This window comes from Rhipicephalus sanguineus, chromosome 5 (assembly GCF_013339695.2).
Source record: "Rhipicephalus sanguineus isolate Rsan-2018 chromosome 5, BIME_Rsan_1.4, whole genome shotgun sequence".
NCBI lineage: Eukaryota > Metazoa > Arthropoda > Arachnida > Ixodida > Ixodidae > Rhipicephalus > Rhipicephalus sanguineus.
In genome coordinates this window covers 182,242,545-182,269,019 of record NC_051180.1, presented here as the reverse complement: position 1 = coordinate 182,269,019, position 26,475 = coordinate 182,242,545, and the positions used below count along the sequence as shown (strand labels likewise).

Sequence of the window (26,475 nt, the reverse complement as noted above, 5' to 3'; positions counted from 1 at the left end):
GGGAAGAGCCCAAGAGGACGACCCACTAGAAGGCTATAGAGAGCGCAACCCCTTACTCAACTCAAAGGCTTCGCTACAACTTCCCCGGGTACGAAAAGGGAGCCGTCCGGCGACCTAACAGCTCGTCACTATGAGTGGGTCATAGTAGGCCTTGAGGCGCTCCACGTTGACTATGTCGCGCCCTCGACGGCGCATGTCCGAAGATGATTCGATGGGTTCGATCACGTAGTTGACCGGGGATGTGCGCTCGACGACCCGATAGGGGCCTTCGTATTTCGGCAGTAGTTTTGAAGAGAGGCCAGTTGCAGTGGTAGGGACCGAGAGCCATACGAGTGCTCCAGGGAGGAACGTGGACTCAGAAGTGGTGGTGCCACCGCGAATGCTCTTCTGCCGCTCTTGTTCCTGCGTTGTAAAAGTCTTGGCAAGCTCGCGACACTCTTCCGCAAGCCTGGCTGTGTCAGAAATCGGCGCACAGTCAGTTGAATCCGGCTTGTATGGGAGTATCGTGTCGATGGTGTGCGACGGGTGCCTTCCGTACAATAAGAAGAAGGGTGAAAACCCAGTTGTGCTTTGAGGGGCGGTATTATAGGCGTAGGTGACGAAGGGCAGAATGACATCCCAATTTGTGTGATCGGCGGCGACGTACATTGAGAGCATGTCGCCGAGCGTGCGGTTAAAGCGTTCGGTTAGGCCATTCGTCTGCGGGTGGTAAGCAGTAGTTTTGCGGTGAACAGCATGGCACTCTTTGAGAATGGCTTCGACGACTTCCGACAAGAAGACACGGCCTCGATCGCTGAGAAGCTCCTGGGGTGGACCGTGACGCAGCATGAATCGGTGTAGCAGGAAGGAGGCAACGTCACGCGCTGTAGCCGCTGGGAGGGCGGCGGTTTCGGCGTATCGCGTTAGATGGTCAACAGCGACGATTGCCCAGCGGTTACCAGCCGATGTCAGAGGAAGTGGTCCGTACAAGTCGATGCCCACGCGCCCGAACGGACGGTTAGGGCAAGGTAATGGTTGTAGACCAGCGGGTGACACGTGCGTTGAAGGTTTTCGGCGTTGGCAATCGAGGCAGGAGCGAACGAACTTCTGCACGTAGCGGTACATCCCTCGCCAGAAGTATCGTTGTCGAATGCGGTGGTAAGTTTTGGATACCCCAGAGTGCGCGCATTGTGGATCAGAGTGGAAGGACTCGCATATTTCAGAACGCAGACTGCGGGGTATCACAAGTAGCCACTGGCGGCCATCGGCGTTGTAATTGCGTCGGTGCAGTAGATCGTCACGAATGGCGAAATGGTGGGCTTGACGACGCAACGCGCGAGTGGTTGGTGTTGCCGACGGATCAGTGAGCAAGTCTATCAGCGAGGCGATCCATTTATCCTTGCGCTGTTCGGTAGCGATGGTGTGAACGTCGATGGAAGAAACAATAATGTTACGTGACGAGCATGGGGTATTGTCGTCAGGCAAGGGCGAGCGCGAGAGGGCGTCGGCGTCAGCATGCTGGCGTCCGTTGCGGTAGAGCACGCGGATATCGTAGTCCTGTAGGCGAAGTGCCCAGCGGGCGAGGCGGCCTGAGGGATCCTTCAATGACGACAGCCAGCATAGTGCATGATGGTCGGTGATGACATCAAATGGGCGACCATACAAATAGGGTCGGAACTTCGTAAGGGCCCAGATGATCGCCAGGCATTCCTTTTCGGTGACGGTGTAATTGGTCTCGGCTTTAGTAAGCGTACGACTTGCATATGCCACGACATATTCAGGGAACCCCGGTTTGCGCTGCGCAAGGACAGCGCCAAGGCCAACACCGCTGGCGTCTGTGTGTACCTCTGTAGGGGCCGTAGGGTCGTAGTGGCGTAGTATGGGAGGCGACGTCAACAAACGACGGAGCGTTGCGAAAGCGTCGTCGCACTCTGACGACCACGAATGGAGAGGCCCGTTACTTCCGAGGAGCTTCGTCAGCGGCGATATGATAGTCGCGAAGTTTCGAATGAAGCGCCGAAAGTAGGAACACAGTCCTACGAAACTGCGCAGTTCTTTGACGGACGTCGGTTTCGGGAACTCGGTCACGGCCCGAAGCTTGGCTGGATCGGGGAGAATTCCGTCCTTGGACACGACGTAGCCGAGTATTGTGAGCTGCCGTGCTGCAAATCGGCACTTCTTTAGATTCAGTTGCAGACCAGCGTTGCTCAAACGCGTCAACACATGCCGGAGGCGTTGAAGATGCGTGGAGAAGTCTGGAGCAAACACAACGACGTCGTCGAGGTAGCACAAGCACGTGTGCCATTTCAGGTTGCGCAGAATAGTATCCATCATGCGCTCGAAGGTGGCGGGCGCATTACACAGCCCAAACGGCATGACGTTGAATTCGTACAAGCCGTCGGGCGTGACAAAGGCGGTCTTCGGTCGAGCGTCATCAGCCATAGGTACTTGCCAGTACCCTGAGCGCAAATCGATGGATGAAAAGAATTCTGCTCCTTGTAGGCTGTCAATCGCGTCGTCTATGCGCGGTAGTGGATACACGTCCTTACGAGTGATCTTGTTGAGCCGTCGGTAGTCGACACAGAACCGCACAGAACCGTCCTTCTTCGCAACAAGAACGACAGGAGACGCCCAGGGGCTGTTGGAGGGTCGAATAACATTGCGTCGAAGCATGTCGTCGACTTGCTCGTTGATTACGCGGCGTTCTGTGGGAGATACGCGATATGGACGTTGCCGCAGTGGCGGTTGGGCGCCAGTGTCGATGCGGTGCGTAACGGTGGACGTGCGGCCGAGAGAAGTTTGAGCGACATCGAAAGAAGCGCGAAATTCTTCCAAGAGACCCAGAAGCTGGGAACGCTGGACCGGCGTAAGGTTGTCAGCAATGGAAGAAGCGAATACATCATCGGGCGATGAACCAGACGTGGTAACAGCACTGAGCGTACTGGAGTTGGGGCAGTGCGTGTCATCTGGTTCGTCCATAACTTGTGCGTCTTCGAGGGGTTCCACGCTGCCGAGACATTCTCCTCGCACCAACGTAACACTGTACGGAGATGGGTTGATAACAAAAATTGTCGCGCTGCCCTGAGTGACTTGCACGGTCGCGAAAGGCACCAGCAAGCCTTTCCTCGTGCAAACACGGTCAGATGGTGAGAGGAGCGCGACGCTGTCGGAGAGACTGGCACAGTAGACGGACACCGCCATTGACGAGTATGCAGGCAGTTTGGTGTCGTCTTTGACGAGCACCTTGCTCACAGACGATGGACTGTCAGCCGGCGTCAGATCAGAGAATGGTGAGAGCTCTATTTCGGCGGGTGCGCAGTGAATCACGGCGTCGTGGTGGGAGAGAAAATCCCATCCTAGGATGACGTCGTGAGAGCATGCTGGAATGATGATCAATTCGACGGCGTACAGATCATCGTTAATCATGACGCGGGCTGTGCACACCGCTGTAGGGTGAATACTTTGGGCGCTGGCTGTACGGAGGGAGAGCCCGGGAAGTGGCGTCGTCACTTTTCGCAGTAATCGGCTAAGTTTGGCGTCAATAACGGATACGGCGGCTCCAGTGTCGATAAGGGCAGATGCGCGAACACCGTCCACAAACACGTCTAACACGTTCGATGGGCTTCTCTGAGGGCTTTCGCAGTTCGACAGCGTCGCAGCCCTTGCCTCGTGGACTGCGACGACTAGTTTTCCTGGTCACGTGGGACCGGACGTGGCCGCATCGGTGACAGTGATCGGCGTCGTGGTGACGGCGAACGGCGTGTAGATGGAGCTGAGCGAGACGACGGTGACATAGGCGGCGGTGAAGCGTAATACGGGCGGCTTGACTGGCTGGTGATGGTTGAGCCGACACGAGGCGGCTGCACGCGATTGCAATAGCGAGCAACATGACCGGCGCAACCGCACGCGAAGCAGATCGGGCGGTTGTCAGAAGTGCGCCATCGATTCGTCGGGGTAGGTCCCATCCATGACGCAGGACGCGGTGGACGAGGCGTCTGCTGATACGACTGCATGATGGGCTGCATCGGTGGCCCAGGTATGACGTCGGCAAACGCAGCCGGCACACTCGCTTCAAAGGCCTGAGGTCTGGCGACGGCTTCGGCGTAAGTAAGTGGGGCAGCCACAGAGATCGCTTGGGGTGACCTGGCTACAACTTGCGCGTAACTGAGCGGTGCAGGCGCCGGAGGGGGCTGGTGGTATTCCGGCATGACTTCCGCGATTTCCTGCTGAATAGCGCGGCGTAAGGGAGGCAGCAGCGTGGTCGATGGCTGTTCAACATGCTGCTGCTGAGGGAAGGCCAGTAGGGAGAACTGGCGGGCAATTTCCTCGCGCACAAAGGACTTGATCTCGGCTAGCAAGGCGGAATGATCAGAAATGGCCGACAAGCCAGCGAGATCGGCGTCGCGTGATGCAGGTCGACGGGTCAGCAACCGCTGCCGGCGCAGCTCCTCGTAGCTTTGGCAGAGCGTGATCACCTCGGCCACAGTACGAGGGTTCTTGGCGAGCAGCATAGTGAAGGCGTCGTCGTCGATGCCTTTCATAACGTTGCGGATCTTGTCAGACTCGGGCATAGCTGCGTCGGCTTTCTTGCACAAGTCCAGGACGTCTTCTATGTAGCTCGTAAAGGACTCACTGGTCTGCTGAGCTCGTTCACGTAAACGTTGTTCGGCTTGCAGTTTACGAAGGGCAGGGCGGCCAAACACGTCGATGATGGCGGTCTTGAAAGCAGACCACGTGGGGAAATCGGTGGCGTGGTTGTTGTACCACAGGCCCGCCACACCCGCGAGGTAGAAAACCAAGTTGCTGAGTTTGCCTGCCTCGTCCCATTTATTGGGTACGCTCACACGCTCGTACAGCGCAAGCCAGTCCTCAACGTCGGTCCCATCCGCGCCGGTGAAGATAGGGGGGTCGCGGATGCGGGGGACACCGGGGCAGGAGGTCGTTGCTGGAGGAGGCGTTTGCTGAGCAGCGTCTTGAGGCATGGTAGTTGGTAGGGTACGGGATCGTAGCTCCAGGGGCATCGAATGGGAGCACAGCACTCTCCACCAATTTGTTGAGGTGTTTATTAGACGGCAGTCGGCGACGATGCTCAATGGCGACAGTCAAGCAAGAACACGAGCTCAGAGCGCGAGCGGGAAGAGCCCAAGAGGACGACCCACTAGAAGGCTATAGAGAGCGCAACCCCTTACTCAACTCAAAGGCTTCGCTACAAAAGCAATGGTTTTCTAAACAATGAAAATTCACAGCGTACATGTAAAATTAAAGTGAGCTGCAAGTCGTCATAACTCATCGAACCTTTAGTATAAACGCGCCCGATCTCACGTCGGTGATGATGTACTGGGCAGAATTCACGGAAGATTCACGGTTTACCGATGAACCTCCGCAGCTTCGCCCACTCATCATCATTCACTCCGTGGATATGCTGTGATTTTTTTTCTCTTCTTTGTTCTTTCACAAGCATCGGGACGATGCTTTTTCAGAGGAGGGCAATGCCACGCCCACTTCTTGTCTTATTTTGATGTTTTTTTTGTGTTTGACCAGCAAGGACGCTTATCAACGCTCGAGGCTGTCCGCGAAGCAGTGTTCGAGAAGCTTCTCGATTGTAGTAGATCGTTTTGTTAAGATTTCGCGCCGCACGCGAATGCTCCAGCTTTATCGAGAGATAACGCCGCCATTAGCGATATCGCTGGAAAGTTCTATAGCGTCTGTATAAAAGCCGACGCACTTGACCGCTTGTCAGTTGATCGACGGTCGACGCTCTGTTCGCCGCTATCAGTGTATAGCTGCACTTTGAGTTTCAGTTTCCCGGCCACAAGTTCGGCCAAATAAAGAGTTTCATCTCTGGCGTGCTGACTGCTGCCTTCGTCGACGTCACGACCACGTGACAATATAAACCCAGGGTAGCTGCGGTTTGACACTGAGATCTTGTTTAATGACTGAAATAAACTAACCCGCGAAATAACTCAAGACTTTCACATCAAAAGATGCGCAAGTAACTGCGGAAGCCAGCCATCAATTGTAGCAACTGACAAGAAATTCACCTCTCCAGGTGCTGCTTGACTTTTTTTTACTTTCTTATACATGTTGTCGATATCTTTGCTGCACAAAAATTTCTAATTGTCATGACGTAAGCAAATTGTACTATCTCGCACATGCGCTCTTGAGCTACCCTGGCTTTATATATATATATATAATTCCTTTTCACCAATACACTGAGTTTTTGGATTGTTTTGTCGCCTAAAGGAAACTGGCTGATACCCACGAGGGGGATTGGCCACACTGTCGATTATAAAGGGAAATGTAAACCCTATAAAGCAACAAAAGGAAAGAAAACGGAGTTGTGAGTTCGTGCTTGTTTGTCTTCTTTCCTCACGTCTTTGTTTGTTGTGTGCGCGCTAGAAGTTTCCCGAAATGCAGACTGAGTTCTTCATGTTCTTCTTTCCTTTATAGTTCTTCCTTTCTTTACCTCTATCTATACCCTTACAAAAATTAATTTAGACCGTCTACAGATTGCCTAAACCCATTTTTCGACAGTCTATAGACAGTCTAAATATATTCTTGTAAGGGTATTGCCTTCTGTCCTCCTTCTCCTAATCCTAACAGCGCTCCTCCTACCATTGACTTCTTCCTATTCCTTGCTATGCTATAGACTTTTTCATCGGGTGAGGAGAACCGGTCTGGCTACTGGCACTTTCCTCCTTTCCGCAATTTGCGCGGCGGCTTGGCGTCTGCGTGCTGGTGCATGGATGTGTACCGTTGTGGAACAACTTTTTTGCTTGTTTTGGATGGGCCTGCGAATTTTCTCAACATTTATTGCGTTGTAAGTCTGCAAAAGGTCTACGGGAAACGAGTGCGCCGTTTTCATTTGTACTAACTACAGAAAAAGGAAACTGGTGTCTGAAGAAGTATTCGACGCGCATCACCAATCGCTGAATGTTTGGGGCTGTGGACTCTTTTCACATCGTTTGTGTTACGTTAGAGGTTAAAAATCAGCAACTGTCGGAATATATTCAGAATGCTGAGTGCTGCATGCAGTCAAATGGCACTCTGATATGCTCAGATTGGCGAACAAACATATATGAGCGGTCAGGTACGGGCGCGAACGCGATTGCGGTCAGGAACGCGATAGCGTAATCGGACCATGTTCTTATCGCCTTCCCAATCACTAGCCTGCTTTAGGTGGAGATCTAAATCGTGTCGCACGGAAAGCCAAAGTGTGGACACCTTCTGCGGCGCGACGAAACGCGGCCACATGGCGGGGCGATACAGTTTAAAAACGCGCCCGTGGGCCCTTTGCGACATCTCGCCGGTGATAGTCAAGCCGCTGAAGAAGTTCCCAGATGTTCGTACCTGCAACGCTAAATGGTGTGTATTATCACGTAGCAGTGACGGCCGTTTGGTAGACAAGACACTGAAAGTCTTGGTAGTCTTGGTGAAAGTCGTGGTAGACAAGACACTGAAAGTGCAATAGTTAGCTCCCGCCTTGGATAGCGACTGGCTCGCATCACTGATAAGTCTTTGTAGACCGTCAGTCCTCTTACAAAGATGGCTACAAGCCCTACGCTGCTTGCATCGGCGCGGATTTCCCTATCGGGGTATTAATCGAAATGCGCAAGTAACGGAGGCTCCTGCAGGCGTCGTTTCAGCTCTTTAAATGCTTCGACTCGCGTCGTTTCAAACTTGAATTCTACATCGGTCTTCGGGAGGCGAATCAGTGGCTCGGCGATCCGTGAAAGTTCCTTGAAAAGGCATCTGTAATAGGCACATATGCACGAAGCACGTATGCCACGAGGCACGTGGCAGACGTGCTTTTCTTGTGTCTGTTCGTACTCGTCTCTACGCGCTGTTTTCGCCTCGGTATGGGCAACCAACTAGCTCGAAACGTGTTATCCTACTTCAAGTCGGCCATTACTGTATCCATAACGCGTTCGAAAGTCGCAGGCACCGAGAAAAGACAAAAGGGCATGACCGTGAACTCGAACAGGCCGTCTGCTGTGATAAAAGCAGTCTTTTCTCGGTCCCTCTCGTCGACTTCGCTTTGGCAGTAGCCGGTCTTGAGCTCCATGGACGAAACGTTCTTCGCGTTGGGGAGTCAATCTAGGGCGTTGTCTACCCATGGGAAGTGGGTACACGTCCTTCTTCGTGATTTTGTTCAGGTGACGATAGCCGACGCAGAAACGTAGAGTTCCATCCTTCTTCTGGCACGCACTCCAAGTGCATGTTCGATCATCGTGGCCTTCGCAAGAAATTATGAGACGTCTTAGGCAGATTGCGCTCAAGTGCGGCGAAAAGTTCTTCCTTGAATCCCCGCAGCAGAGAGCGAACCTTGCTTTCCTCAGACATGGCGGGGCCGGCGTAGCGAAATAAACGAGATATTTCTACGGTGTACAGCTTGAGATTTTCGTTCGGCCGCCTCACGCGGGTCTACAACAGCATGTAGCCCCCTCGTTCGGACAGCGCGCAAACCGGAGCGCGCGCGATGGCGAAAGAAGAAAATAAAGAAGGCGCTAGGCTGTGGCACGTGCAGCCACGCCTCACGTTCCTTGCTGGCATCGATTATCGTTCAGGCGTGTCTTTCCTTCGCTCCTGTGGCAAAAGCCTACAAGTGGTGACCTAGGACGAGGACAATGACTGACGCGAATGCACCCTCAACAGAACAAGCCTCACGTCTGCAGGATATCTCGGCCATGCAACTGCGTCACCAAGTCGAGGCGCAATTCTGCCTGTACCACATTGCCTCGGAAACGACACGCTACTACCACGTAGCCTCAGTCTTTCCTCCTCATGTTGCCAGCGAGCTCTCCGACGTCCTCTCCAACTCCTCGGACAGTACGCCATATCAGCTCCTTAAAACCAAGGTGCTGCAGCGATTCATGCCTTCGGAACGCGTCCGCCTACAACAGCTCCTTGCAGAGGGGGACCTTGGCGACAGGCGCCCCTCCCAACTACTGCGGCGAATGCGACTGCTTCTTGGGGAACACGACGTCTCTGCCCACTCAGCGTTGCTTGGTGAGCTCTTCCTCCAACGCCTTTCTCAGACAATACGCCTCGTCCTCGCGGCGACCGGCGACGTCAACTCTCGACCGCCTGGCGGAGCTCGCCAATCAGGTTCATGAAGCGACCTCCCCATCTGTCAACGCTGTCTTACCACCAGCAGACACAGCGATTTCGCGCCTTGAGGCCCGCATCGACGAACTCGCCGCCTCCATTGCCGCACTCCGGAGCCCCTTGCAGGAGACTCGCTCGCCTCGTTCCGGTCGTCGAGCTCTTCCACGCACGCGAGATGCTCGGAGTCCCAGCCCTCCACCTCTCTGCTGCCACCACCGGCGTTTCTGACACCGAGCCACGAAGTGTACACCTCCTTGTTCGTGGCAAAAAAACGGCTGCCGGGATCACTGACGGCGGCCTGTGATCTCACTTCTCGTTCCAGCCGCCTTTTCATGGTCACCGACAAGCTATCGGGTGCCAGGTTTCTCATAGATACGGGCGCGGAAATTAGCGTTGTGCCCCCGACGAAGGCTGATCGTTCGAAATCACAGGGGCAAGTGCTTCGCGCTGCCAACGCCCCTTCTATAGCGACGTATGGACTCCGATCTCTCACCCTCGACTTCGGCCTTCGCCGCATTTTCCGGTGGCTTTTCGTCATCGCAGGCGTGGTTCAACCGATCATCAGCTCGGACTTCCTCTCATACTTCGATTTGGGCGTCAGCGTGCGGCGGCGCCGCCTCATAGACGGTCAGACTCGTCTCTACATCTCGGAAGTCCTGTCCGACATCGCTCCAATGGCCATCCGCATGCTGATACCTTCCTCACCGGTCGAGAAAATCATGGAAAGTTTCGCGGAGTTAACAAACCTCAGTTAGCCGCCTAAACATTCGGTGACACACCACATCGTCACGGGTCCACCGGCAGCCGCTCGACCACGCCGCCTGTTTGGCGACCGCCTAGCTATTGCTAAACGGGAGTTTGGCCATATGCTGCAGCTGGACATTATACGCCCGTCGTCAAGCGCTTGGGCTTCCCCGCTGCATTTGCTGCCAAAGCGTGACCCTGGTGAATGGCGTCCTTGTGGGGACTATCGAGCGTTGAACGCCAAGACTGTCCACGACAGCTATCTCCTACCACACATGCAGGATTTTACATCGCGCCTCGACGGCTGCACAATTTTCAGCAAAGTGGACCTTGTTGAGGAGTACCATCAGATTCCTGTCGAGCCCGCCGACGTACCTAAGACCGCCATCACGACGCCCTTTGGGTTGTTTGAATACGTGCGGATGCCCCTTGGACTCCGCAATTCGGCTCAAACTTTCCAGCAGTTCATTTCTGAGGTCACACGGGGCCTCCCTACTGTGTTTGCGTACCTTCACGAATGCGCTCATCGCCAGCCGCACGCCTGAAGACCATGAGCACCATCTTAGCGCTCTGTTCCAACGTCTACAGCAGTACGGCCTCGTTGTGAACGCCTCGAAGTGTACTTTCGGTGCATCTGAGCTCGAGTTCTTGGGCCATCACATATTATCCCAAGGAATACGGCCTCTCCGGTCGCACTTAAAATCAATCCAGGATTATTGTCAGCCTACAACACTGCGCCAATTACGCCAATTACGCCAATTCCTGGGGCTTGTGAATTTTTCCAGGCGCTTCATAGCACACTGTGCCGAACTGCTACAACCGCTCACCGACCTCCTTCGGTCAACCGCCGGCCCGTCATCCGCCATTCCTTGGTCTTCAGAAGCCCAGGCCGCCTTTACTGCTGCCAAGCAAGCGGTCGCTCACGCCGTGCTTCTTATTCATCCGCGCGGCAACGCCTCTACTCGGTTGATGGTGGATGCATCCAGCGTTGCCGTCGGAGCCGTCTTACAGCAGTGCATTAACTCCGACGGGAGACCCTTGTTGTGTTACTCTAGGAAGCTACTTCCTGCTGAGACCCGCTACAACGTCTTTGGCAGCCATCTACGCTGCGATACAGCACTTTCGGCATTTTCTGGAAGGATGCTCGTTTTACGTGCTGACTGACAATACGCCACTGGCGTATGTTTTCCGCACTAACTCATCGAAGTTCGTGCCCCGTGTACTCCGCCATCTTGCTTATATATCGGATTTCACGACTGATATCCGCCACGTGAAAGGAGCTGACAACACCGCCGCAGATGCCCTTTCTCGAATAGCCGCGGTTAACTCTCCATCTCCAACCATCGACTGGGCCTCATTCTCCGCCGCACAGCAGGATGATAGCGAGCTTGCCGCTTTTCGGGAGAACCCCCGTTCTCTCCAACTACGCCTGGTGCCTCATCTATTATCATATGAGCCCTTGTGGTGCGATGTCTCAGCTGACCTTCCCCGCCCTTTCGTTCCTGCTTCATTACGACGCACCGTTTTCCACTCCTTACACGACATCTGTCACCCCGGCATTCGGGCTACTCAGCGTCTTCTCACCCAGCGCTATGTCTGGCCCGGAATCAACGCTGATGTACGCGCTTGGACGCGCATGTGCCTGCCCTGCCAGATGACAAAGGTCTCCCGTCATACTAAGACGCCTCCCCAACCTTTCCTCCCACCCGGCCGTCGTTTCGACCACGTTCATCTAGACATTGTGGGCCATCTACCACTGTCTCAGGGGTACCGTTATATACTGACCATGGTCGATCGTTTCACACGCTGGCTTGAGGCTGTTCCAATTCAAGATATCACCACCGAGACAGTTGCCCGCGCTTTCATTTCTACGTGGTATCCCGTTTTGGCTGTCCTGGCAGCGTGAGAACAGACCGTGGACGTCAGTTTGTGTCCTCGCTGTTTACTTGCCCTAATAGCATCCTCGGAGCCAGACACTGCCGTACCACGGCTTATCGTCCCTGCGCCAAGGGCATGGTGGAACGCCTTCACCGGCAACTGGAGACCGCCTTGACTACCCGCCTCAATAGAGCCACCTGGGTTGATGCCTTGCCACTGGTGCTCTTAGGTTTACGAGCTGTCATCCGGGCAGACCTGCAGTGCTCAACAGCAGAGCTGGTGTATGGTACTTCTGTACGGCTTCCGGGATACTTTTTCACGTCAACGAAGCTACCAGACCAACCACAACACTTCCTTCAACGCCTCATCGACTGCGTTCAAGACCTCCGGCCCACTCCACCCAGACCTTCCCAACACAAGACAATATTCGTCCACCCTGATCTGGCCACTGCAACACATGTTTTCGTGCGCCACGACGCGGTCAGACCGTCTTTGACACCAGCCTACGACGGACCGTTCCGCGTCCTTAACCGCACCCCCAAAACTGCCACTCTTCTTCAGAACGGCCGTGACGAGACAGTCAGCTTGGACCGACTTAAGCCGGCGTACCTGGTGACCGCCATAAAAAGCCTCTCACTCACGCCTGACCTTCCGTTGCACTACCAAAAACCGCATGTCACATTCCGACTTACAGTCTACACGGGGGGCCCTGTAGCGCCCTCGTTCGGACGGCGCGCAAACCGGAGAGCGCGCGATGGTGAAAGAAGAAAATAAAGAAGGCGCTAGGCTGTGGCACGTGCAGCCACTCCTCACGTTCCTTGCTGGCATCGATTATCGTTCAGGCGTGTCTTTCCTTCGCTCCTGTGGCAAAAGCCTACAAGGTTTTAGGCCCTTTCTTTGCGGATCACATTCGTAAACGTGCCAAGGAATGCGGTGCGCAAGAGATGTCGTGTTGTTAGCGTAAGCTCTCGGTTCTCAAACCAGGTCTTTGCGCCATTTTCAAGCGCGAAACACACGTGTCGAAGCTTCTCATCGAAGTCGCAGTTGTTGAACGTGGCGACCCGGTTGCACGCTTCCAGCCAGCTTTCCGGATCTTCACATGGTGATCCCCTGAAGGTCGGCGGCTCTCTGGGCTGGTGCATGACGACCGTAGTAGGCGGTACAGGGGCTGTCACCGCCTCTGCGGTCGCTGTCGCGGCTTGGGCTGCCTGGTGCCTGGTGGTTCCAGTCATCGAACCTTCTGGCGTTATCGCTGGTGCTCCGCAAGCACTTAAATAAACTTCACTGTTGGCGTGATGCCCGTAGTCTTAACAGAATGATCTCAAACAATGGCGAAGCTTCCTGAACACTGCGGCATGGTCGTCGCCGAGCGTTGGTAAGTTTTTGAGCATGAAACGCGAATACATTAAAATAAACCAAGAGACGAGCGTGGCAGTATAGTGTAGCAAGGGGGTGGGAAAGAGAAGTGAGCGCGAGGAGGAGAGATGTAATGGTGAGGTTGAGGACAGAGAGTAAAGGATAGCATAGAAATAATGAGAAAGAATGAGACAGAAAAAAAAGAGAGAAATAAATAGAGCGAGCGAGAGAGAGAAAAGCATAGAAAGAAGGAGGACGCAAGCGAGAAATACACAGAGATAAATAGAAATAAACGGCGAAAAAAGACATAGCGAAGAAACACAGAGAAGAGAGAAGAAAACAAAGATAGAGGAAGAAAGAAAGAAAAAAATGGGGAAAACTTAGTAAACCAGCAAAAACCGGGACTACGTAGGTGCCCGTCAGCTCCGCTGTCTCTTTAGCATTGCGCCTTCAATGCAAGCCATGCGCTATTTTTTATTAGTTCTTTATTTGCATCTACTTCAAATTTTTGCTCACGGACAGCGCAAATTTTTCGCTCACAACCAAATACGCAGCCGCCGACGCCAACACCGACACCGAAATTTCTGCGAAACGAGATCTTCGAAACACACACACACACACACACACACACACACACACACACACACACACACACACACACACACACACACACACACACACACACACACACACACACACACACACACACACACACACACACACACACACACACACACACGCACGCACACAAATCGCCTCTGGAGCCCGGTCATAGGCTCCAGCACGGCCACGCACACCGCAACATCGGACGCGCGGCGTGCCTCATCTACAGAAGAAACTTTCCGAGCCATCCTCATTTTATCGTCGCCGAGAGCCAATCAAAATAGCGATTCTCAAAGAATGTCAACATCAGCATCGTTTTGATATGCCAGCACCCTTCCTGTGAACAGCTGTAATTCCATCCACATGTCTGGGCTATAAGCATTTGAGAAATAAGACAGCACAGTTTGAGAGAGACACAGACATGCCGTCCGCGCCACTGAAATGGCGACTGACCACTGTGCGCTCAGGCACGACCACATGTACGAGCGGTAGCCGATGCGACTGCGTAAGCAAACCGTGAATAATCACAAATAAAACTAGAACACCGCCCAAGAAAAAGAATACAATGTATCCCCCGAAGGTCGCCGGAATTTCAGAGCACTCCAAGAAGGAGATGAAGTATTTGCGCATTTTGCGGACGGAATGAAAATGCCGAAAATGTATGGCGTCGACTATTTGCAACACGTTCGCACCGTCGTATGCTAGCATCATTGACCGTCAACTGATTAATCTTTCTTCAGGAGGTCTTATACACTCATTTCCTACCCAAACTGCATCAATTCATACGAAATTCATTGCGCAAGAAAAACGACGGCAACTGTAGCCGCACGTATACCTGCCATGCAAACGCGGAGATTTGCATCAGCCAGTTGGTAGCCGGACCTACGGCGGCGCCGCTCGCTAGGCAATATGACGGCAGCCACGAAAAAAAAAAAGGTGTATACTGTACATGGTTATGTTATGGTTTACCATCTCACCTCCTCCTTTCCATCCTCCTCACCCTAATATCACCCTCACTTGCCTTTCTCACCCACTTGCTATACTCTACTATACTATGCACGACTATGCTATGTTAGGAGCTGCTCGGCACTATACCCTTTCTGTGGCACATGAACTGTACTATACATGGCTATGCCATGCTTTTGCCTCTCCCCTCCTCCTTTCCTTTCTTATTACCGTCACTTACGTTTTTCACCCCTTGCTATGCGTCGCTGCTGCTATGCTACGAAATGCTCGGCATATTCCCGCTTGCTGTGGCGCATACCCACCCAGTTTTCTCTCTTCGACACCACCCATACTCAAAGCTTCAGTAGCATCACTCTTAAAAAACCCTACACGAATGTCATGTAGCACCAGGAGTGTCCTTAACGCATGTTATATTGCGTGCCGTAAGCGTAGGATGGCACAAGGTGTCAAAACCTGAGAACTGCGCAACGAGTGGGTGGTACAAAGGCCCACATAATATAAAGCGCTCAGGCATAATTAATCATTTTCAGCAGCAGCAACAGCATCAAGAAAGGGCGCACTTGCACGTGTTTCCTTACGGACGCGTAGGGAGTGCTTCGCCAATTCGTAAAAGGAAAAATTATGTCGCAGTGGCCGCTTGGCAACTGTATTTGCAGTAGGTATTCTAGAAAAATTTGAAACTGCCAATGTTCAAACGGCACAAATGTTGCCTTTCTCGCGGCACGGTTGACGTGTCCACCGAGAAGTGAAGCCGGGCTGGCGATTGAGAACACGATGCGAACGCTGCACAAACACGTTATCGCGTTCTACTCTTCAAGGTGAAGCTAAAACGTTCCCTGCGTTTTTATTCCAAAAGTGAAATATAGAGCTTTAGAGGTCAATATAGAGCTTTAGAGGGCTGCCTCTTTATTCACATGCATAAAGATGTCCGCAAAAAAACGGCAAAGGAACGCCTTTTACCTACCCTGTGATAAGATACACCACGTCGTGGTGGCCTAGTATCCTTCCTTGACTTTTGTAAAGTTTTAGTCCGCTTATCATTTCTCCCGCATCAATATAACGGCCCTCAGTTTGAGCGAAGTCGTGGTCCTGTTTTCAAAAAAGCAAATGAAAGGTACTACATACGTGAGCTTTCCGCTGGATCGCGAACGCTGACGCACTATGAATCAACCTTCGGCTATTGCGGCAAAGCGTTTCCGCCAAGTTTGAAGTTTCCCTCATGCATATGACTCTGGCGAAAGCCGACATAACGCAATTCTAATTGTGACAATTTTACGAACGCCTTTGCTTTTATGTATTAATAGTAATATCATTGAAATGCCAATATGAAATGTCATGCTGAATTCACACTCAAATATAATGAGAAATTGTGCATCTTAGCAGCGAAGTGGAACGAACACAATAGAAAGGCACACGTAGACAGGACGGGCGCTACGGTCTACGGACGGTCTACGTGTGCCTGTCTATTGTGTTCGTTCTACTGCGCTGCTAAGGTGCACAAGTTCCACACCCACCAACTAGCCCAAATTTCCGCGTTGAATAATGAGAAACCACTCTTGAGTACTTTCTAACATGATGTGAAGCGTCTGTGAAAGAGACTGAAGTGAATATTGCTATCAAGATGAGACATGTGCTTGCTGCAAGGAAAATTCAACTAGTAAAGACAACATAACGGCATTGAAAAATATTTCCTTTGCAAGACCTCAAGAAGGCTTGTACAATTGAGATGTCCTGGTGTTCAAAGCGGATTTATGTTTTTTTTATGTGCATTGTAGGATAAAAAACACAATTTACGAAGCACTAGTGAAAGCTATGCATTATTTGTATATAATGAAGAAAATAATTGTTTTCCGGAATAAAAAAAAAGCATACGTATATTCACCAGTTTCACCTCCGTTCGAATAGCTTTCGTACTGAAGGCATGTGGATATAGTCTGAAGAGTTTGATAGTGTCATGCCGAAATGCTGTAACTGGAAACTATTCTTACTTTCGCCCTTGTTACGCCGACAAGAAGGAAGTCGATTTTGGGGTTGGTCGTGTCCAAATATCTTAGGTTCACCTAGAAAAAGTGCATGATTAACGCCACGGTTAGACGTAATGGGCCACTTTCGTGAACACTTGTTTATTGGGTCTACAACGGTAACGCATGTAATTAAAGGTTGCAACGGGGCATAGTATCATCACAATCATTATCATCACCGTCATGATTACCATGACCAGCCTGTTTTTAGTATGAAGCCTGCAGTATGAAGCTTTTTCTCAATGATCTCCAACTGGCCCTGTCGTGCGCGTGAAAACTTCACTTTATCACAGCGAAATTCTTTATTTCGCGAGCTCCACCTAACTCACGACTCTCCTCGGCGGTGTTTCTCACGCCTTGATGTCGATCCGGTAGGTATAGCTTACCAACGGCTGTCTACCCTACGCATTACGTGGCGATTTCGTACTCCTCGTGCCAACTAAACTATCAGCTATATTGTTTGTTTTCCGACCGATTGTACGGTTTTCTGACCTCGTAATAGGCGCTTTTAGCTGACCGTATTTTGCCTCCCGCTCCGCTCAGCCAGTCGGTGGTGGCGCCACTGCGCATGCGCCCGACGGTCAGGCGCTGAGCGTGTGACCGGACCGTTGCCGTCAGCCTGGGCTGTAGCGAGCGAGGGATCACGTGACACGAGGAGAAACAACCAAAATGGCAGCCTCTTGTGCCGCGAGTCCGCGCTACTCGGAAAACATAGCGGTTGTTCGCTATACACGAGGATAGACGAGGATCTGTGCCTTCTCGAGAAGTCGTCGCAGCCAATCACTTTGAAAATCCGCGCATGTGGGATGACGTTCTACGAAACGTCATTGCAGCGATACATCGAGAGATGACACTTCGGGCCATAAAGGAGCGTCTCGAGCTGCTTCTTTCGTGCTTCCGTCAACAGGACTCCGCAAACCTTCGCAAGTAAGCGATTGCATGTACAATAGTAAGAATTTGGTTTTTAACAGCAGCCACTCTCCCACCTATTCAGAAACGCTCTTTATTTTGACGTGCCACAAGGCAACGCGCTGAACGCGCCGCCCCAGGGCAGCGCGTTTGAAACGCGTTTTTGCTGCCTTAAAGGCGGTGTCTAAGTTCAATCGCTTCTGAATATGGGGATAAGCGTCCATACTGCGTGAGCTCATCTGAGCTAAATCATATTTTGCATTGCTAGGTCTGGAACGGAAGAATTTTACGCCTGCCTTTCTCTGCTGCACTTGGTGATATAGGACTCCGTTATTGCGTTGCATTGCCTCCGTGATTGGTACACCGATCACGGAGGCAATGCAAATGGACGATGCTATTTGATGAATTCGTAATGTGACGTGATGTTATAGGACAACATAGTGACGCCAAAGAATTTGGCGATCTGTGATGTCATGTTAATGTTCTATTCTTGCGAAAAACTGCTAACGTTGTGTTGTTCTCATAAATGTTTTTCAGTGTTGTAGTGCTGACTGCATGCTTATGGTTGTGCGCTGTTATATGAGCATGTGATTACGTGTTGCTTCCCATTTCGTGGTGCCTGTTTGTAACTGTGTTCAGAGAGTCGAAAGCACTCTTAATCTAAATTTCTGTTTTTTTGAAGCGCCGTGAGAAAGGGGGACAAGCAAGTGCGTAGACATTGTTCGTTCTCACTTGCTTTTCTCAATGTTCGTCAAACTCAATGCAGGCTAATGGGTTATGCGTAACCTAAATTTCAAGAGACGCTCCACACAGGACGAGAAGTATGGTGTACCGCATGTGATTTCCTCATTGAGAGATTTCATCACTTATTTGCAATAGTCTTCCGCTGGGTAAGATTTTTTTTTTAATTTCACTTCATTGTACTCTATTCTGCTGCAGAAAATCAGTCACCGGCATCACTCCTCTTGGGAATGATTGGAGATGAGGAACCTGAGCGACCAGTCCAAGGGTGTGGTGACACTGCAGTGCAGATGGACAACAGACAAGATGACACCACACTCCAAGAGCCAGATGATATCCAGGCATTTGTGCCGCACTGTCACCGTATCTGTACCCTTGTTCACAATAAAGAAAACAACACCTTTGCATCTCCGGGTTCACTCCCACTTTCAGTGATGTCATTGATCGAAGCAATTTTAGTCCTACTTCTGGAGCAGATAAAACCCCGCATTTGGAGCAGAAATGAGTCTTTTCCAGCATTAACAACCCAATATTTTCGAATGCAAATATATATTTCTGTAACATAAGCAGCCGCTCAGTTTTTAACGAAATGGAATACCCTTCTACCTGGATGCATGTGCACTTCAGGCAGAAAATGCCGGTCCTGCTGTATCTCAGCAGTTAACAAAATGGCCTCAAGAGTTTATAGTCGTACTGCTCAGTGTAATTAACGCAATAAGTCACGCAAGAGGTTGTCGTTAAATAAGAACTGTAGTTGCACGAAGTATTATGCATAGTGCCTCTTCTCCGAACAAAGCTACCCTTTGGGCTGTGTGGATTGTATCCGGTAGGAGCAATGCAGCCTTCAGTCTACGAGTACTCGCTATACACAAAGAGGTACAGGAGAACACAGCGGAAGCTTGGGCGAGCACAATGTATACCTAACAGCATGAAGACACCATGCACATAAGATTGGATGATTGTAGCTTAGGTTGTAGTCCAGCGCCAAGCCAGGGTGACAAAAAACATGGTTGATCCCTCCGCCATAGGAATCGGAATAACACGAAAGTAAAGCGTGCCCTTACAGAAGTAACTGAATGTTTACTGTACATTGATATAACAGAGTTTGCACAATGTGTGTTGATGCCTGGCAGCTATGGCACCGTTTAACGTGTATGCACCCACTTTGATAATTGGTGGCACATCTTCATCCCGACGACTAAAGCCTATGTTAAATGATTAAACCCTTGTGGTAGCTGTAGTAGTTAACGGGGAAAGCGTAATCAGAGGACTAGGTGTGATAGCCAGAAGAGCGTCGCATATTGGACGCAGAACTTGGTCGCCATCCCGCGGCATGTAAAATGTGATTGAACACCACGGCCGGACTAGAGGGAAACGCAAAGCGCGTCGTGCCGCCCGGTAGTCCGGCCGCGATTTTTCCAGGGGCGATCGCGTGTGCGGGGAACACGGTGTTACAGCCAGGTGAGGCAGGCGCGCGTCGCAGAGCTATGAGCGAGGCTGACGCTTTTACGACGCTTGGCTAAGGTCGCCACCTCGCGGTGTGTTAAGGCATTGACAAAGAACTTCTATTGAAAACGCGCCGAATGGGGGGATGTGTAACGTGTTGCAGGTGCTAATTGCGGAGGCCACAGTAATGACGAATTACTTTATCCTCCCAGAGGGCAACAACACCCCGTCGACCGGGAGAGTGGTAGATATAAAAGGCGCGTTTGTAAAGCCTCTAGAGTCTGTGACCGTGGCGCAGTGGATAGCGTGCCCGGCATCTGTTGTTGCGTACCGAACGGTCGTGGGTTCGATGCCCGCTGGCGGAACTTTTTTTCTTTGCCATCTGATCATGTATATTTTTCGACGTCATTTCCGTGAGGGATATACGTCACTGAAGTCTTGGTGGACCCCGGCATAAAACACTTTCGTGTTAAAAAATGTAAAAGGCTCATGCGTCAAGCATCACCGTAACGCGAAAATAAATCAATTCACACTGTTCTAAAACAGAATTTCCTTTCTTGCTGCAAGAGAAGTACAATCTTTATTTTCCTTTTCAACGTACTTCTGACTTTCATGCACAGGTGGCGTCGCGCTTGCCTTGACCGAAAGACGCTTGGCTAAAATCAACAACGCGCGTTGCGCTCCGGTAACGTTGAACGTTTGAGCGGAACGGGGAACGGACCACAGAATCGGTCAGCTAAAAGCGCCTAATGATAGCCCGAACATTTCACGTTGTAGTGCGCGCTGCCTGGTCCTCAAGATTCGCACAAAGTGTCATATTATTCGGCGAGTTTGAGCGCCATATTTTAGAACAAGCCTTATGAAATGATTTGACTATTTTAACAAGAAAGTGTTTTATGCCGGGGTCCACCACGGCCCCACTGACGTATTTCCGTCACGGATATGACGTTCTAAAATATGCACTAACAGATGGCAAAGAAAAAAACTAGAAGAAAAAGTTTTGTTGCCGGGAGTCGAACCTACGACCCCTCGATCCACAGCGCGCGACGCGAAACCACTGAGCCACAGAGCGCACGTGCTTAAGCTCACTAACGGCAAGCCATTTATATACACCATTCACCGTTCGCGGTACTCGGAGCTTGGTGGCTTCACCGTGTTCTTGTTATCACTAGCGAGATGGCGCGAAAAGAGCGCAGGGCGCGCCTTAAAGGTCGTCGCCCCGCGCGTCGCGATGCGAGCGCGCTTCTACAGGGGGTGTCTCTCGGGCGTGCGTTTCTCGTGAGGGCGGTTTGTACGTCTTGTCCTTTCACCGCAAGTTTCCGTTGACGGTTCAGAGAGCAAGGAAGTCACTTCTCTCGCTGCAGCGGCCGCGTTTCCGAAAAGAGCGCGCTGCTCACTCGCAATGTAACAATTGTGACAGTTGTTAGTTCGCGCTCGTCCTGTGTATGCTGTTTTCGTGCGTACTTTCTGCTTTAGAGCGCGCTGTAAGTTTTGAGCTGCTTGCCGTTATTCGCGTGGCAATACAATTTGCTGCTATAGCATTCATTCCTTCGCCCTTGTGGAGAAACAATGCACAATAAACGCTCAACTACCCCTGTGAAGACATGTTTTACTTTTGTGTTATACCGATTCCTATGAAAGGGGGATCAGCCATGTTTTTTTTTTTGCTTTCAAGACCGCTGCAGATCGCCTGTCGTGCTTTGGGAGAGCCTGCTGCGTGCGTTCTAGTCCATCCTTATTTCCTAGGCATACCTAATCTTATACTTAATTCGACTTCATCTTGTAATGCACCGCAAGGTTTGACACGGACCGAGAAAAAGCGAGGACCAACACAGGGCTTTTTCTCGTTTTTTCTCTGTCCGTATGAAACCTTGTAGCGCATTACAAGGTGAAGACGTACCAACTAGCCCCTGTTGCAGTGTTATTAGCTTATACAGACTACACAGATTGGTTGTCCATCGGGAACTATATCGTTTGCGCCAGGCTATCGAGAATTCTCTTCCTCTCCTTCGTTCCTTCCATGGATGAAAAAACTTCCATGATGGAACGAGGTTCGCACCTGGGCCCTCTGCGTGCGAGCCCAGTATTCAACCTCCGAGCCATGCCGGCGCTGGAAACTGCTTTGCGAAAAAGGTCCTATACAGGCTTCATGTCGGGAAGGAACCACAATAGCATATGCAATATAGCGTGGTAGAAGATTAAAATAAGCACCAAGCGTCGCACAACGCGAATTCTGTAACCAGGCTGTCACACAATGCGAATTGCGCAACGAGTAGGTTGTTGAATGCTTCCAACCCATTACAAAGGGCTCTGCCATAATTCTTCGTCATCATCAGGCACAGCATCAACAAAGTGCGCATAATGCCTTGCATGCGTTTAGCAGGTACCACGGCTCTGAGTAGAATGACGAAAAATGGCACAGTGCCTCCTGCCCTACTTCTCAAAAATTACAATGATTTATAGCGTAGTGGGTTCCTCGCAAGTGCACTTGTATTGGTTGCCAAGGAAGCCCATAAGCGCATGATCCATTTTCCTCGGGGTCTCAGTAAAGTTCTTCGCCCCCCCCCCTCTCTTTCCCACGTCAACGTATGTTATACAGCATGACGGGAGAGGGAAATAGTGACCGGGCGTCACCCAATGCAAATTACATAACTGGTGGGCCGTTTAAAGCTTACAACCCATTACAAAGGGCTGAGCCATAATTCTTCATCGTCATCAGTCGTCGCGTCTACAAAGTGCACATAATGCCTTACAGACGTGTAGCTGGTGCCTCGTTTCTCCGCAGAATGACGAATAATGGCTTAGTAGGTGCTTCCCAAATTCACAAAAATTGTGATTTTGGCGTAGTGGGTACCTTACTAGTGTACTTGTATTGTAGCGCCAAGAGATCTTACAACGGGCTCTAGAAACGCCGCTCTTCCAGCTTTCGCTGTGACTGTGTTGCGGTTTCAGCGCAGGCCTGGCGTTTTCTTGCCGGAACGACCTTCTCATAAAGAAGAACTTCTCGGCCACTTCGAGCCAACTACCTCGTAGTTATACCTTCAGCATTGCGTCCAGATGGTCTGGAAGCTTTACAAGACGACCCGACAGCTGGACACCTTGGAACTTCCCGCACGCTGTCAAGAATACAAGAAAAATAGTTCTGGCCACGCCTAAGTGCCGACATCACCCAATACTTAAGGACTCGCCGAGATTGTCAGCGGTGGATACCAACGCCGAGTAGGCCACCCGGATTTCTGTAGCCGATTGAACCACCACGCCGGCCGTTCCAGGAAAGCGTGATGGACTTACTGAGGCCGTTCACGAGATCGGCTTTCGGAAGCAAATGAATCATCGTAGCTACTGATTACCTTGCCCGCTACGCCGAGACAAGGGTCCTGCCTAGGTAGCCAAGTTCTTCGTTCAGGGCATCGTCCTGCATCATTGCGCCCCAGAGGACCCAATCGTGCCATATAAGACTTCGCGCCATATAAGATGCTTCGACGTCTCGGGGATCTAGAATACGAGGTTATCCCGGAGAGCATTACGAACTGTCAGCGGCGGCGCGCACGACCAGCAGTCGTTGATATCTTGCGCCTTAAGCCGTTTTATACGCGTTAGCAAAGCTGAGGACTTTACTTTTCGCTGTATTATTGTTCTTTCTTTGTGTATGGATATTTTTTCGCCTTCCACGATCTGTTATAAGCATCGGGACGATGCTTTTTCGGAGACGGGCAATGCCACGCGCGCTTTCTTTTCTATTTTTATGTAACCGGTCCATTAGGCCTAAAACCACTGCCTTGCAGCAAACCGGGGGCATATGTCTGGGAACCTTCCAGATTATCTAGAATCTTCTGATTGGCTTGAGCGCGGAACGCGAACAATGCAGTTTATTCTGGCAATAGTGTGGGCACCAGCAATAAGGCTGGAATATTCGATGCCACAGCTATAAACACCCACGCGCATTAACATAGAAAATATTAGTCGACGGCAGAGCACTGTTCTCGACGCTATCAGTGTACTGCATGAATTACTTGTACCTTGACTTTACATATTTCGGGCACAAATTCGCCCAAATAAAGAGTTCCGTATTTCCCAGTCTTGCTGTAGCCTACTTTACCGTCGCAGCCACGCGACAATATTTAGCACAATAAGCATAGCTCTACAGGGTTCTCCGCTAGTCGAAAAGCCTTTCACCGGGGACATTATTCACGCGACAGCGTAAAGAGCTCTTTTCGAAGAAATATTTGAGGTAGATGCCAATAAATATTTTATAAAAATCTTCGGATCAAGTGGGAATTGAACGCAGGCGGGCCCCCTGCATGGCGAGCTGGTGTTCTATTGCAGAGCTACGCCAGTGCTTGAAACTGTTCAAAAAAAATAAAATAAAGAACACTACACGATTGTCATGTCCGATGATAAGTCTCATTATATGATCTTATAATGCGGGACAGAAGCATAGAATCGCACGAAGCGACAAAACATCTGAATTGTGCAACCAGTTGATAGATGAGAGGCCCACGAATTACAAAGCGCTGAGGCATAATTAATGCTTGATTATCAGCAACAGCATCAACAATGTGCGCAGGTGCGCGTGTTGACTTACGGCCCAGCTAACAAAAAATAGATAGAATCCGTCTTATTCAGGGATAAAGGCTCCCAAAGCATCGCTTAGTGGCGCTGCTGCTCTTGACAGGCAGCGCCATCTCTGGCATAAAATTACTAACTGGGTGCCAGCAACGCGCGTTTTCCTTCTCTTCAATGTGCTGCCGCTGGCTCACGCGTGCACGCGCAGAGCGCTCGCGGTGCACTTGCGGCATCTCACAATGTACCGCTTGTAGTGCGGCTTCAAAAGGATCTTCAAGCTTGACTGGCACTTCCGAAAAGTGAACTTCATAAAAGGAGAAAGGCGTGTTAATCACATTTACGGTGCAGAGCAGACGATCGACGACAACGACGCCCTGACTCAAAGCGAAATGCATTTCCCAAGTCGCGATTACACCGTGTAGGACGTATACCTCCAGGTAAGTTTCATTATGTCATGTTGAAGATGATTAATGGTCCCCATGCACTCCGAAATGAAGCCGTACACGCTATCAACGTTGTGCGGTGTGGACTGCGAATCATCATATTGTTGTTTTGACATGGCATGCTTACAGTAGCAGCCGTGTACTTTCGTGAACAAACGTTTGCGGCGTGCGAAAACAAGAAATTATACGGCCACGGCACTGTTTCCTGAGAAGGATAGAGCCAAGTCCTCCGTACCGCTGGAGAATCACCCGCCGATTAAGACGCGAGGCAGCTAAGCTGAGCTTTAATCTCTGTGAAGCAAGATGAACTGCTCGCCTCGTTTTTTCGGCTCTCGCGTCATGTTTGCACTCTCTTTTTATGAGGATATCGACTCATAGCAAACCTGCAGAACGATGTCAAAGCTTGCTGAAACTGCACAGATATCCGTTCCGGCGTAATAAAGCAGCCTTCCCGACGCGTGAATTGCAGGCGCCGAACTTCTGACAATGTGCCGAGTTCAATTGAATTCAACCAACTGCGCAACCCTTGGTATAACGCGAGTGTGAACGTTCAACAACGACGGGTAAGTCTCACGAACACGGGGAATCAAAACATAATGTCGTTTCACCTACAACCGTAACTGAACTTTCACAATGGGAGAAGACAGCGAGTAATGTCGCTGCGTGCATGCGCCGAGTTACGTACTGATTCATGTAGTCGAAACGAACTGAAAGCGATGAGCTCAGACAGCCAAAATAGAAGGCGAGACAGCGCTGTCAGCTGTCCACGCTTGCCGCCTTTATTTCTCGTGCGACATGCCCGAGAACCGATACAGTTTCACACGTGAATCGCGTGCCTTGGTGTTATTTCCACTGTTGTGGCAGGCCACGACACAGCAATACTTCGGACCTCGCTTGCGCTTCCGCGGGGTCGCTTCTGCCAACGTGGCAATGCAGCTTCGCAGCAGCAAGCCTCTCGGTTCAGCGTGCGAAGCTGTCGGCACGGCGCCGCAGTTCCCCGCGCCGACTGAGAACGCACGCGCGCGCGTGTTCCCGCTGCCCACAGACAGGCTGAGCCGGACGCGCATGCACCCAGTTGCACCAGAGCTACTCTCCAGAGCCGCAGCGCGGCGCTGTCGTCGCGCCGCAAACTTGAGCTTGGGTTCCCTATATCGGCTAAACCACGAGCACGCCAGATTAAAGAAGTCAGCCTTCAGCACGAATTTAATCAAGGCTGTGAACAGTGGTCCCACGAGACTTGCGTGTTTTTCATGGCCCTTCTTGTAATTTCACTTGGGAGCTAATAAAAATATTCAGGCTGTACTTGTGCCTCCCGCATGCCAGCAGCCCGTCGTTCTCCTCCCAGAAAGAGAGTGCATATATGATGGAGAGGAACGAGAAAACTAGCAGCATGGGAAAGCGAAACAAGGTAAGGACAGGAGCCATAAGGAAAAAAAATGGGCATTAAAATCCGAATTGTGGAAGGATTATATTCCTACTTTTCCAGGCTTGCGGTTGTCATTGAATATCGCTTTTGAAACACAGATTTCTGGTACCTTCTTAAAGCATGTTTATAGACCTCTTGAAATGTTATACTGGCCGGACATTAGCGGAGAAATACGACCGATACAGTCGGAAGAACGGATTTTAAAGACACGTTGGAAGACGTTCGTTTCGGATTGGCCAGTCCGCTCTGTAGCAGTTTTATATCACTCTTGTGCTAACTGGGGGACGCA

The 26,475-nt window shown here is 51.0% G+C and overlaps 1 protein-coding gene across 1 annotated transcript in view; it reads right to left on the bottom strand.

The window, feature by feature from the left end:
* LOC119394493 (venom metalloproteinase antarease-like TtrivMP_A) overlaps positions 1-26,475 on the bottom strand; it is a 208,404-nt gene that overhangs the window by 64,515 nt on the left and 117,414 nt on the right. The window contains exons 7-8 of the mRNA XM_037661798.2: positions 16,623-16,694; positions 15,599-15,723 (exon numbers count right to left, since the gene is read on the bottom strand). Coding sequence (XP_037517726.1) covers positions 15,599-15,723; positions 16,623-16,694 — 197 coding nt within the window. The remainder of the gene's footprint in view (positions 1-15,598; positions 15,724-16,622; positions 16,695-26,475) is intronic.